This window comes from Myotis yumanensis, unplaced genomic scaffold, assembly GCF_028538775.1.
Source record: "Myotis yumanensis isolate MYYU_CA2020_CCGP unplaced genomic scaffold, mMyoYum1.0.hap1 SCAF_5, whole genome shotgun sequence".
Taxonomy (NCBI): domain Eukaryota; kingdom Metazoa; phylum Chordata; class Mammalia; order Chiroptera; family Vespertilionidae; genus Myotis; species Myotis yumanensis.
This window is the reverse complement of record NW_027223756.1, coordinates 2,508,384-2,522,677: the sequence shown is the minus strand read 5'-3', so window position 1 is coordinate 2,522,677 and position 14,294 is coordinate 2,508,384. Positions and strand designations below refer to the sequence as shown.

At 44.8% G+C, this 14,294-nt stretch overlaps 1 protein-coding gene across 5 annotated transcripts in view; it reads left to right on the top strand.

Moving 5' to 3' along the window:
- The window catches only part of RNF216 (ring finger protein 216), a 115,539-nt gene that overhangs the window by 79,153 nt on the left and 22,092 nt on the right, over positions 1 to 14,294 (top strand). For 4 of the 5 annotated variants that reach the window (XM_070414310.1, XM_070414312.1, XM_070414309.1 and 1 more), the window contains one exon: positions 9,916 to 10,013. In XM_070414310.1, coding sequence (XP_070270411.1) covers positions 9,916 to 10,013 — 98 coding nt within the window. Of the gene's footprint in view, positions 1 to 2,647; positions 2,720 to 9,915; positions 10,014 to 14,294 lie in introns of those variants that run through there. The other variant, XM_070414313.1, reaches the window with a different exon arrangement.

Sequence of the window (14,294 nt, the reverse complement as noted above, 5' to 3'; positions counted from 1 at the left end):
GTATGTTGCCAGAGAAAAAAGGACATCTAGGCAGAGCATTGCATGGCTGAGGGTGTCGGGCGTGTGGCACTGGCAGGAGGCCAACCGTACCGCCCTGGACAAGCTGTGAGGCCCGCTGGGGATGCTGCCTCTCTGAGCTCCTCTCATGCGACTCCTCATTCTGCGCCCACTGCCCCACCAGATACCCTTCAGGTTTGAGCTGAAACACCAGCTCTGCACGAGGTGTCCTTCATCCCTGCCTGCACTCCCGCCACGCCACTCCCACGGAGCACATGTTCATCTGTCCAGTGGTCCACTCACCCCCCTCCCAGAATGTAGGCTCTAGGATGGCAGGGGCCTTGTCGTTCACCGATCTTCTGCTGAGAACAGAGCCTGGTCGCTGTGGACACTCCAGGATGGTGGTTGGGTCCGCGAGGTCCGAAAGGTTGGCGACCGCTGGGAGGTATTTGTTGAAGGGGGCGGGGGGGGGGGGGGTGAAAGTGCCACTGTTCCTTCAGTGCAGAAATTGTCTCCATTACCAGTGTCACTCGGAACAGGACTTGGACCCAGAGCAGTGTGTGGTGGTGCTGATCTCAAGCACTGTCATTGACAGATCTTCACGAGTCATCGTCCTGGCTACCTTTAGAGAAGTGAGTGGCAAGTATTTAAAAGTAAAGGCCCAGGGGCTGGTTGAAGAGGACCAAGTAACTGATATATTTAGTTCAGTGGGGCACTCCTGTGGAGCCTGTCTGTAATGGGAACCTAAAAACACTTCCTTCTGTGCCGCCAGACATGCAGCTGCCTGAAGGCGGCAGGAACAGCCACTTCCTCATGTGTCCAGTCTACGGCTGCTCCGTGATTAGAAGGTTCCTATCATCATTAAGAAATCTCAGTCCATCCTGTGTCTTAATGGGTCATTTCCAGCTCTCCAGGAAGCACGGGGAAGCCCGTGTCCTACACCTGTGGCTGGGGTTTATGCCTTCCAGACCCTGATGATCTTTCAGCTGTGGTCTCCTTACACAGATGCCCATTATAGCCTCAGGGTTATCTCATACCCTCGTGCCCTCGAGTTTTCCAGTAAACAATGGCCTGTTCTTGCTAACAAACACTGTGCTGGCAAACATGAGCGGAAAGAGCAAGTGGATTTGGAATCATGCAAACTTGAGTCCATAGCTCTGTGACCTTAAGTTAATATGCCTCTGAGCCTTCCTTTTCTCACTTAAAAATAATAATAAAATAGGGCCCGGCTAGTGTGGTTCCCTCTCCTTTTCTCTCTCTCTAAAATCAATAAAAACATACTTTTTCTTAACATTCTATTTTTTAAAATGGGGCTAATGTTCCAGTACTTCTTTGGAGTTGCTTGTGAAGATTGAATGAGATGTGTGTGTAAAGCACCCTGTACCAGAAGATGTTTGAGTTTGGAACTCAGACAGAGCCAGAACTGCGGGGTAGTGGGAAGGATGTGAGAGTTCAAGGTGCTTGTTAAAGGTGTGTCCTACCTTGTAGGCGACATTCAGTGAGGAATTATCTGAAGAGCCAAAATTAAAAAAGAATCTCCTAAAAATAATAATAAAGTCCCTTCTGAAACCATATAAGAAAAGCAGTCCTCTTATTCCTAGTAAGAAAAGATAGGCATGCGGCCATCTCCCCAGTCCCAGTCGGTCTGGGGTCACTGTTGGCACAGCTTAGTTCAAGAAGCAGCTTGTGGAGGACTGTGGAGGAAGTCTGGCCAAGAATAGAATTCAGACTATAGGGCTTGTTCCCCTAGAACAGTGATGGCGAACCTATGACACTTGTGTCAGAAGTGACACGCGAACTCATTTTTTTGGTTGATTTTTCTTTGTTAAATGGCATTTAAATATATAAAATAAATATCAAAAATATAAATCTTTGTTTTACTATGGTTGCAAAAATCAAAAAATTTCTATATGTGACACGGCACCAGAGTTAAGTTAGGGTTTTTCAAAATGCTGACACGCCGAGCTCCAAAGGTTCGCCGTCACTGCCCTAGAAGGTATCCACTTGGCCCTAGTTTTGTGAAGGGGTTCCTGCAAGATCCTACAGCCTTGCTAGCTGTCCCTCCGCCATCAGCAGCCAGAATGAATCAGATCATTTCACTTCACCCACTCAGCCTTGCTTTCCAAATTCCTCTCTCCAGCCTCAGTGCCTGCACACAGCATTGACCATGGTCCACCCCACCGCTTGGACTCCATTCACACCAACTTCCCCTGCACTCCGGGAATGAGACAGGCCCTCTTCCTCATCAGAGCTGGCACACGTCCTCCACCCTCTGCTCAGAGCATCCTTCCCCCATACCTGCGAGCCTGCCCGCCTTCAGGCCTCAGCCTCAGTGTCACATCCTCAAACAGGCTTTTCTGAGCCCTGACTGACTGAACGCCACTGTTCCACATTCACAGCACCCAATGCTTTTCCTCTGAAATGTTCCTGTCATGGTTGCGGTTAGTACATATAGTTGTTTAATCTGTTTGTTTGTTTCACTAGAACATAAACTCCAAGAAGGTGGAAAGTGAATCTAACTTGCTTATTGCCATATCCCCAACATCTCATGTAGCACTTGACAAATTGTAGAAATTCCTCAAATACCGAGAACAAATAAGACAGGAGTCTAAAATCAAACTTACCTTCTCACCCGTCCTCCCACCCTCAGATCTGCTTCTCCTCCTGCATCCCTGATCCAGATCCACGTTTCCACTAGCCCAACTGGTGTCCCAAGTTAGACACCCAGAAGTTACTCTGGACTTCTCCCTCAGCGCCTTCATAGACTCTTCCAGTTGTGCTGAACTCTTCCTGCCACTCGTCTCAGCCTCTGCAGGCCACCAAAGCATCCTCAGACAAGGCCGGACAGCTTGCTGCCCTGTCGTGACTTCCCCTCTCGAGCGCAGTAGATGCACAGCCTGTGGTTGTGGCTGCCACTGTATCAGAAAAGTTGTGCTGTGTCCCACTCCTGAGACAAGGCTGGAAGGCAGGCAGGTAAGGTGCCGGGTGCACGGGGCGCCAAGCACCTTCAGAGCCGTCCTGGAGGCCTGGTGAGCAAGGAGGGCTGAGTCTGGGGACTTGAATCCTTAGTCTCATCTCTCAGGTTCTTTGCCAGCAGCAGGAGGCCTTGCTGTGTGTAGACGAGGTGATGACCAGGACAGTGTCTGCTGGTGTTTGAGGAACCTGTTTGTATGAAGAAATGTCAGCTCCCTGGTAGGGTCAGCTGAAACCAGACTTAACCCTCTGCCTTACCCATAAAATGTTATTTAAGCAGCAGAAAATGAATGAGGGGAGGCTGTGGAGTGTTTTCCTTATAAGGAAAGTTAGGCCCTTAATGAATAGTCAGAACACCTTGATGTATCTTGAGGACTAAAGGGCAACATAAAACTTAACCAGAAATTTCTCTGATGTCCTGAAGAACAGGGACTGAATAGCTGCTTCTTAACCAAGTAACCAGCCTGTGCACGGCCCTCCCCGTTTGGGCGGAAGGAGCTGCCTTCTTAGCTGTCTCCCGGTGAGGATGAATTCCGCTGTGCCCTCCTGACCTGCACATGCACTCGGGCTGTGAAAGCATCTCCCATTAGGTCTGGTGGCCACGATATGCCTGGCCTCCGTGCCTTGAAGTTACGGATTAAAGGGTGCTCTGCCTTCCAAAGTGGTCCTTGGGACTTTCTCATTAACCTCACTATGAAGAATGTGATTTCTTCATGTTAGAAACCTTCAAGAACATTTCTTCTGCCGAATATTGTTTAAGCGTTTGTTGAGTCTAGGAACAAAGTCTAGCTGTGCTTGAGAGGAAAGAGTTACAATTTAGTGAAGTATATACTGTGTTTAGAAGAGAGGGTACATTTTTAAAGAGAAAGCTCCACATGTTAAATTTACCCGGCCTGCTGTGTGCTTCCCTTGTTTTAATTAGGGGTTTCAATGTCTAGCTAGCTAGACTCTTCAACAGGCATTTTAGTTTTATTCTCTGGGCCCTGGGGCCCTTCAGTGAGAAGTACCATGGCTGAAACCCACACGTGGGCCTACGAGAGCACCATGTGGTTGTGGAATGAGTGGTAGCTTCAGTGACCCCTCCCACTGACTCAGCTTGGCCAGGTCATCTTGCTGTCGTGGACTTGGGCCTCACCTGGAAAATGGCTGCTTCTCTTCTGAAGACGAGCTCATGAGTTAATAACTGGGTCGCCGGGAATGCTACAAAGCACCATCTAAATGCAGTGCATTGTTTTCAAGCTGCTATTCCTGGCAGATGGCTAAGTTAGTATTGTTATGAAGGTTAGGATCCAGATACCAGTTCATCTATTCTCCAGCTGTTGTTTATCCTTTAGTTTCCCAGAATAATCAGGCATAGGTCTTCAAAAAATGGAGTCTAGCCCTGGCCGGCATGGCTCGATGGTTAGAGTGTCAACTCATACACCAAAGGGTCTCAAATTCCATTCCTGGTCAAGGGCACGTACCTGGGTTGCAGGTTTGATGATCCCTGCTCCCAGTCAGTGTGCATGTAGGAGGCAACCAATCGTGTCTCTCTCACATCAGTGTTTCTCCCTCTCCTCTCTCCTCTCCCCTTCCCTCCCCGCCCCTTCCTTCCCTCTAAAAATCAATGAAAAAAATATATATACTCCTTGGATGAGGATTTTTTTTTAATGGGGTTTAGCTCTGGCTGGTGTGGCTCAGTTGGTTGAGCGTCACCCTGTGCACCGAGAGATCACTGATCAGGGCACCCCAAGTTGTGGGTACATCCTTGGTTGGGGTGCGTACAGAAGGCTATCGATCCATGTTTCTCTCTAACATCAATGTTTCTCTCTTTCTCCCCCCCCTTCCTTTCTCTAAAATCAATTTTTAAACCCATTTTTTTCTTTATTGTAGAAACTATTACAGATGTTCTGTTTGTTTGTTTCCCATTGACCCCCTCCACCCTGCATCTGCCACTCCCAGGCCTTCACCACTTTATTGTCTGTGTCCACATATGCATATAAATTCCCGGGTTATTCACTGACCACCCACCCACCCCTGCCTTCCCTCTGAAATTCATCAGTCTGTTCCATTAAAAAACCATACATATTTTTTATTATTATTTAAAGTATTACAGATAGTAGTACATATGTCTCCTTTTTCCCCCGTTGACCTCCCCCTGGCCTCCCCCCGCCAGTGTCTGTGTCCATGGGTTATGCTTATATGCATGCATACAAGTCCTTTGGTTGATCTCTTACTCCCTCCCTCCCCACTGCCTTCCCTCTGAAGTTTGACAGTCTGTTCAATGCTTCTCTGTCTCCATCTATTTTTGTTCATCAGTTTATGATGTTCATTATATTCCACAAATGAGTGAGATCATGTGATATTTATCTTTCTCTGACTGGCTTATTTCACTTAACATAATGCTCTCCAGTTCCATCCATGCTGTTGCAAATGGTAAGAATTCCTTCTTTTTTATAGCGGTATAGTATTCCACTGTGTAGATGTACCACAGTTTTCTAATCCACTCATCTGCTGATGGGCACTTAGGCTGTTTCCAAATCTTAACTATTGTAAATTGTGCTGCTATGAACATAGGGGTGCATATATCCTTTCTGATTGGTGTTTCTGTTTTCTTGAGATATATTCCTAGAAGTGGGATTACTGGGTCAAATGGGAGTTCCATTTTTAGTTTTTTGAGGAAACGCCATACTGTTGTCCACAGTGGCTGCACCAGTCTGCATTCCCACTAGCAATGCAAGAGGGTTCCTTTTTCTCCACATCCTCTCCAGCACTTGTCAATTGTTGATTTGTTGATGATAGCCATTCTGACAGGTGTGAGATGGTACCTCATTGTTGTTTTGATTTGCATCTCTCTGATGATTAGTGACTTTGAGTAGCCTATATAATAAAAGCCCAATACGCAAATTGTCCCTTTGACCAGGAGTTTGACCAAGGGGCGGGGCCAGCCCACCAACCTCCTGCATCCCCTCCCCCTAGCCAGCCGGACCCCACCCATGCATGAATTCGTGCACCAGGCCTCTAGTGTTTTTGTATTGTCTCTTGGCCTTCTGTATGTCCTCTTTCGAAAAGTGTCTATTTAGGTCCTTTGCCCATTTTTTGATTGGACTCTTTATCTTCCTTTTGTTAAGTTGTATGAGTTCCCTATAAATTTTGGAGATTAAACCCTTATTGGAGATAACATTAGCAAATATGTTCTCCCATATAGTGGGCTTTCTTGTTGTTTTGTTGATGGTTTCTTTTGCTGTGCAGAAGCTTTTCATTTTGATGTAGTCCCATTTTTTTATTTTCTCCTTAGTTCCTATTGCCCTAGGAGCTGTATCGGTAAAGATATTACTACAACAAATGTCTGCTATTTTGCTGCCTGTGGCTTCTTCTAAGAGTTTTATGGTTTCCCCTTCTTACTGGTTTAAGTCCTTTATCCATTTTGAATTTATTTTTGTGTATGGTGTAAGTTGGTGGTCTAGTTTCATTTTTTTTTGCATGTATCCAATTTTCCCTACAACATTTATTGAAGAGACTGTCTTGACTCCATTGTATGCTGTTGCCTCCTTTGTCAAATATTAATTGAGCATAATGGCTTGGGTCAATTTCTGTGTTCTTTGTTGTATTCCATTGATCTATATGTCTGTTCTTGTGCCAGTACCAGGCAATTTTGAGAACAGTGGCTTTGTTGTATAGCTTGATATCTGGTATTGTGATCCCTCCAACTTTGTTTTTCTTCCTCAAGATTGCTGCAGCTGTTCGGGGTCTTTTTTTATTCCAGATGAATTTTTGGAGAGTTTGTTCTAGGTCTTTGAAGTATGCCATTGGTATTTTAATGGGGATTGCATTGAATTTATAGATTGCTTTGGACATTTTAATGATGTTGATTCTTCTAGTCCATGAACATGGTATATTCTTCCATTTGTTTATGTCTTCCTTTATCTCTTTTTTCAGCGTCCTGTAATTTTCTGAGTACAGGTCCTTTACCTCCTTGGTTAAATTTATTCCTAGATATCTTAATTTTTTTGTTGCAATAGTAAATGGGATTTTTTTTTAGTTTCTCTTTCTGTGAGTTCATTATTGGTGTATAAAAAAGCCATAGGTGCCCTAACCGGTTTGGCTCAGTGGATGGGGCCTACAGACTGAAGGGTCCCAGGTTCGGTTCTGGTCAAGGGCATGTATCTTGGTTGCGGGCACATCCCCAGTGGGGGGGGGGGGGGGGAGGCGGGGTGCGCAGGAGGCAGCTGATCGATGTTTCTCTCTCATCTATGTTTCTAACTCTCTGTCCCTCTCCCCTTCCTCTCTGTAAAAAATCAATAAAATATATATATTTTTTTAAAGCCATAGGTTTCTAGGTGTTAATTTTGTATCCTACAACATAGCCGAATTCATTTATTAATTCTGGTAGTTTTTTTATGGAGTCTTTAGGGTTTTCTATGTACAATATCATGTCATCTGTGAATAGTGACAATTTTACTTCTTTTCCAATTTGGATACCTAAAACATATTTTTTAACAAATAAAATAAAAATGGGGTTGATGCTGCTTTACATTTTGGTGTGTAATAATTAAATCACTGTTGACTAAGCCTCTGTTTACTGACAGGGATGTGGTTAGTGGAACAGATAAAATCGCTCGCTTGGGAAGCAACAGCATTTAATATATAGAATCTCTGATCAGCTCATCTCTACCCCCACCACCTCATTGCATTGATTGCCGCCTTTTTACAGGGTTGTTCAAGTTCTCAGCTCCCTAAACAGTCCATTTCATTTTTCTCTCTCTTTAAATTTTGTTTATCTTTTAATTAGATAATACATTCTATATAGTATAAGATTCAAAAGGCCTGCAGTGAGAAGTCTCAGCCCTGCCTCCCAGCCACTCAGGACAGTCAGTACTACCAATCTATCACTATCTTCTACCCCCACCACCTTCTTTATGTAGAAATGGTGGCATCTATGCTGTGCATACTATTCTGTGCCTTGTTAGAGTCAGCTTAGCAATATATATTAGAAAATGTTCAATAATGAGTGGAGAATATAGTGGTAGATGTTCCTAGAATTGATGTGAAAATATAATTAAGTCTCCTGGTGATCTCTGGCCCAGCCACTCCCAAATGCTAAACATTTACACCCACCTGTGTGCCTGACAGGTGTCTCTGCTGGGTGTCCCACAGGTCACCTGTCCCATCACCACCCAGATCAAATTCCAGACCGAATCTTAAACCCTGCCTTCTCCCTACCCACGCCAGGCCTTGCCCACTGTTCCCAAGCTCCTCTGTGTTGCTGTTACCTTGTGTTACACAAACCAGAAAGCAGTGTCATCCTTGACACCTCCCTCTCCTCACTCCCATCACCACACCAGCCATTGCTTCCTAAATTTCTCTCAAATCTGTCAGCTTCTCTTCATGCCCTCACCTGCCTCCCTAAGTCTAAGTGGGCCTCCTTGATCTCTCTCCTGGGTGACTTTAATAGCTTTCTAACTATCTTTAGGCTTCCACTCTTTCCTCCTGCCAATCTGTTCTCCATGAAGAATGATCTTGTAAAATCACAAAACTGATGATGTTACTTCCATGAGGGGCACCTTTGGACACCCTCCTGGCACTCTTAGGATAAAAGTCCAACTGATAGTCACCCCTTCTCGGCCCTGTGGCCTCAGCAGGCCCATGTGCACTGTCGCAGTCCCGCTTCCCCGCCAGCTTCCCTGGCTGCTCCTCTGCCAGATGCTGTCTCAAGCCCACCTCCTCAAACCTTCACTGTCTTCCCAGACTCGGTCGGTCCCCAGTTAAAGCTGGCACTACCTTCTTTACTGTACTTATTGGGGTTGTAATTTCCATTTATGGGAATTTAATTAAATTGGATTAATTTTTTTTTAATTCTCATCATTGATGTGACAGTTTATAAACTACGAAGGATCCTGGAATAAAAAGTAGTAATTTTTAAATTCATGGTTTTTTTTTTTGTTTGTTTGTTTTTAAAATATATTTTATTGATTTTTTACAGAGAGGAAGGGAGAGAGATAGAGAGTTAGAAACATCGATGAGAGAGAAACATCGATCAGCCGCCTCCTGCACATCTCCTATTGGGGATGTGCCCGCAACCCAGGTACATGCCCTCGACCGGAATCAAACCTGAGACCTTTCAGTCCGCAGGCCGACACTCTATCCACTGAGCCAAACCGGTTTCGGCTAAATTCATGTTTTTTATAAATGAAGTTAAGCTATGGAGAATGTTCCACGTTTGTGAGGAAGGAGTGCCTGAGGGAATGCCTCCCTTAAGGACCCCTAGTAATCCTTTTTTTTTTTTTTTTAAATATATTTCATTGATCTTTTACAGAGAGGAAGGGAGAGAGATAGAGAGTTAGAAACATCGATGAGAGAGAAACATCGATCAGCTGCCTCCTGCACATCCCCCACTGGGGATGTGCCCGCAACCCAGGTACATGCCCTTGACCGGAATCGAACCCGGGACCCTTCAGTCCGCAGGCCGACGCTCCATCCACTGAGCCAAACCGGTTTCGGCCCTAGTAATCCTTTGTAGACCATTCTTCCATTCAGTTCAACAAGAGCGCTCTGTGCCAGACAACACTGGGACACTGGGTGTAGTAGGGGTTGCAGAAATTAATAAGACCCCAACAGACCCTGCCCTCAAGCAGCTCACAGTATTTTATTTTTAAAAACCCCAAGTCTAAATCTGTCTTCTGTGGGGGTTTCCAGGTGGCTCCTGGCACTTTAGAAAGCCTTATACAAATTGGTGTTGGAAGCAATGCATCCCTTTGCTTTAAGGAGAGAAAACTGTCTCTTGCTTTCTCCTAACGATCCTCCCTCTTCCACTGAGATGTCTGCAGAAATGTGCCTGCTAAGAGGAGAGAGAGCCTCTGGGAGACTGCAGGCCAAGCAAAGCCTCGTTCCCACTCCCCGTTGTGGAGCAGAACTTGTATGGGGCCTGCTCACCAGGAGCTGTCTGTGTGTCTGCTTTATCTGCAGGAAACCTGTAGGAAGTGTCAGGGACTCTGGAAAGAGCACAATGGCCTCACCTGTGAAGAGCTGGCTGAAAAAGATGACATCAAGTACCGGACTTCTATGTGAGTAGCGTAATTCAGAGGGGTTTGTTGACTGATTCGCAACACTTACACGTGAACCTGCCTTTTGGCAGAGGGGCAGTGCGCATTGTGGAGAGAACAAGGTCTCAAGCTCCCCCAGTCTAGAGTGATCTCGAGAAAGTGACCTAACCTCTGAGCCTCCATGTCCTCATCTCTGCAGCCTCATAGAGCTATTCCCAGGGTCAAATGTAACATAGTAAATGCCTGGCATATATGAGTTCAGTATATGTTGGTTCCTTATTATCTAAATAAATAAGCAATAACATATTTTAATTAGGTTAGATGGTACTGATGTTGCTTTTTAATTATTGTTTTGTTACTTCTCAGCTGAGGATATTTTTCCATTGATTTTTAGAGAGTGGAAGGGAGGGGGAGAGACAGAGAGAGAGAAACATCGACGTGAGAGAAACACATCAATTGATTGCTTCCTGCATGCACCCTGACCAGGGCCAGGGGTCATGCCTGCAAGCAAGGTACACGCCCTTGAGCGAAACTGAACCCAGGATCCTTCAGTCCACAGCCGATGCTCTATCCACCAAGCAAAACCGGCCAGGGCTGTTGCTTTTATCTGTCATCGGTGGCCTGTGACCTTGAGTAGAATGCATATTAATGCAGTCAGTAATAAGTCACTGCGGTGTAGCACTCCTTATGTGGCTGAATGCTTTACAAGTATTAATTTATTAAATACATTGACTTAACAAACACAGAAGTCTATTTCTCTCATATAGTAGTTCAGCCTTGCCAGATGGTGGGGCAGAGCTGTCCCATGAGGTCATTCAGAGACACTGGTTCCTTTATCTCATTGCTTCACCATTACCTAAGGTTGGGACTTGATTGCAGCCACATTTACACTCCAGCCTGTAGGTGAGGAGAGAGAGACAAGTTGCCAGGCAGGCAGCTTTTCTTTGATTTGTAAGTGATCCAGAAAGTATACTAGTATGTACCCCTTTTGCTCATACCTGTTGGTCTAGAATGAGTCATTCGGCCATGGCCTGCTCCCAGGCAGACACCATATGTAGTCTCTAGCTGGGTGGTTTTATGTCCAGATTAAGTTTGAAGGGTAAGGAACAGGTTTTGTTACTTTACTAGTAGTTAAAAGCCTCCAAAACTGCATCACAGGTCGGTACTATTACCCTCATTTTACAAATGACACAGCTGAGACACAGAGAGCCCCAGGTAACTTACCGTGGTTCCCCAGGTAGTAAGTGCATAGAGGAAATTTGAAATCTAGGCAGATGGCTTCCTGGCTGCTCTTTACCTCAGATTTGGTAGGCAGAATAATGGCCCCAACATGTCCATGCCCCAATCTCCAGAACCCATGAACGGAATATGCTACCACACAGGGTGAAAGGGACTTTCCAGGTGTGATGAAGGTTATGGACTTAGAGAAGGGGAGTTATTCTGGATTCTCCAGGTAAACAGTCTACTCCCATGAGCCTTAAAAGCAGAGAGAGCATCTTTCTCTGGTCAAATGGAGATGCAGTGATGGACAGAGTCAGAGAGACATGAGGACTCAGCCTCTCATTGCTGCTTTGAAGATGGAGAAAGAAGGCCATGAACAAGGAATGCAACTAGAAGCAGGGAACAACCTTCTATTTCCAGCCACCAAGAAAACAGGGACTTTGGCCCTACAGCTTCAAAGAACTGAATTCTGCTGACAGCCCAAATGAGCAGCAAGCAAATTCTCTCCTAGAGCCTCCAGTAGGTCATGCAGCCTGCCAGCTCCTTGATTTTGCACTGATAAGACCCGTGCTGGACTTCAGATCTACAGAACTATAAAATCGTACATGTGTATTATTTTTTTTAATATATTTTATTGATTTTTTACAGAGAGGAAGAGAGAGGGATAGAGAGTTAGAAACATCCATCAGCTGCCTCCTGCACACCCCCCTACTGGAAATGTGCCTGCAACTAAGGTACATACCCTTGACCAGAATCAAACCTGGGACTCTTCAGTCCACAGGCTGTAGCCACTGAGCCAAACTGGTCAGGGCCATGTGTATTATTTAATAAGCTAATAAATTTGTGATGACTTGTGACAGCAGCAATAGGAAACTAACATAGATTTTGGTACCAGAAGTGGAACCCTGCTGTAACAGTTACCTAAAAATGTGCACGTGGGTTTGGAATTGGGCAATGGGTAGAACCTGGAAGAATTTCGAGAATTATTATAGCAAAAAAACTTAGATTGTCTTGAACAGACCTTTAGTAGAAATATGGACATTAGAAACTCCACAATTGGAGGCTCAGAAGGAAGTGAGGAACATTCTGGGCAAAACCTAAATTGCCTTAGAGAATACTTAGATCACCATCAACAGACTGTTAGTAGAAATATGGACACTAAAGTCGCTGCTGGTGAGGACTCCGAAGGAAATGGGAACCTGTGATTGAAAACTGGAGGAAAAGGGGGCCCGGGAAAGCTGCGCCAGCGTGGGTGGTGGTCACATTTGTGGGGCTGACTGGTACTCTGGGTGGTGGCTTCCCCGAGCCTGGCGACCTCCCTCCTTCTGCGCACAGTGGCTAAAGTGAACAAACAATGGCCAGTAATCACAAACCTTCAGCAGCAGCTCACCCTGTTTCACGAGGTGGAATTGGGTTGACAGGAAGGGCTTCTGGAATCGAATCAGGAAATATTCGAGTGGCAACTGGAAATCTTTCTGGGCTTGAGATACTCAACAAACAATGCCTGACCTCTTCCGAACTCTGCAAATGTATTTTTCACCCAAGAAATTTCTAATTTCAACAAGGAAACTGTTCTCCTGAATAACGACGTTGGTGGGGAAGTGAGCGTATACGGACCTCATCTTGTAACAGAGGCCCAGTGTAACGCCTTGGTCATGTTCTGTGCATGACGGCAGATAGTGCGAACTGTGGCCAGTTCCTTTCCATTTCCCCACCACTTGTCAGCCCAGAGCCTCTTCTTTTTCTTTCCAAGGAGACAGAGCTCTACATTGATGTGGTTGAAGTCCCTCCGCAGGGCGTCTCGGGGGTCCTTCACAATAACTGTGCGTCCCTTCAGAGTGATGTCCACATTTTCTGGGATGTCCACAGTCTGATTGCTGAGAATGGTCTTCATCCTCGCAGTAGATGCAGCAAAGAGGAAAAACTATTTGTTTTTAAAAAATTAATCCCTCTCTCAGTCTAGATAGTTTAGAAACTTTATATTTAAAAATAGGGAAACCATAAATGTACTAGAAGAAAATATAGGCAAGTATTTCATATAAACTTGGTATGGGCTAGGACTTTGTAAAATGACACAAATACCAAATACTGAAAAATACGGTGTTTTTATATTTTAATTTACAAAATTGAAAACACTATTAATAGTTAAAAGAAAAATGACAACTTGTGTGCATGCATATAAGCCTAACCAATGGGGACAGATACCGGGGGGTGAGGGCATGAGTGGGGGGGTAAGGAGGAAATAGGAGGATAAGGACACATATGTAATACCTTAATCAATAAAGAAAATAAATAAATAATAAAATAAAAATGACAAACTGATAAAGGATAATTTTCAATATGTCATACATAGAGTTCAGAATATTTAAGAGCTTTCTATATTAAAGCTATAAACAAAACAAAAAAAAATACTGGAGGAAAGGGAATTCTTACTATGTAATGGCAGAAAGCTTAGCTAATGTGTGTCCTGCATAGTGTTGAAGAGGGGAAAATGCAAGTGGAAAGAGATAAATTGAGGGAAGAGCTACTAACAAAAAGGAACAGGATGTCATTGTTTCTGCAATTCTCATCCCATCCAGATGAGAAAAGACCCTAAAATGGATAGGCTCACTGTCAGGAAAAGCATGCCCTAGAGAAACAAACAAGGATATGTTCAGAATGTCGAGAGTATTGTCATACAAACACAGATCCTCACAGTCTAACCCAGCAGCCTTAGGAAACTAGGGCATTAACCCCTCAGCCATCTCAGCAGAAGTCAAAAATAGAGGTGGGGTTATCTAGGAATTACCTATAAATGCGCTGCATGCCTAATGGAATGAGTCCCTGTGACATCAATGGAAGACCCACAAGGTTCTTGAGAATTTGACATCAGCAGAAACACTGCCAGCTTGGACGGGAAGAGACAGGGAGTGTGAAATTAAAGAAGTCTGTCAGCCCCCCAAAGTCCGACAAGCAGGAAACAGGCTGATTAAAAACTGCTCAGCTGCAAGCATATGCTACCTTTCTTTAGAAAAAGGTTGCTCAGAAAGTGGAGCCAAGAGCACAGAGCCTCAAACCACAGAGGATTATTCTTGAGTCTGA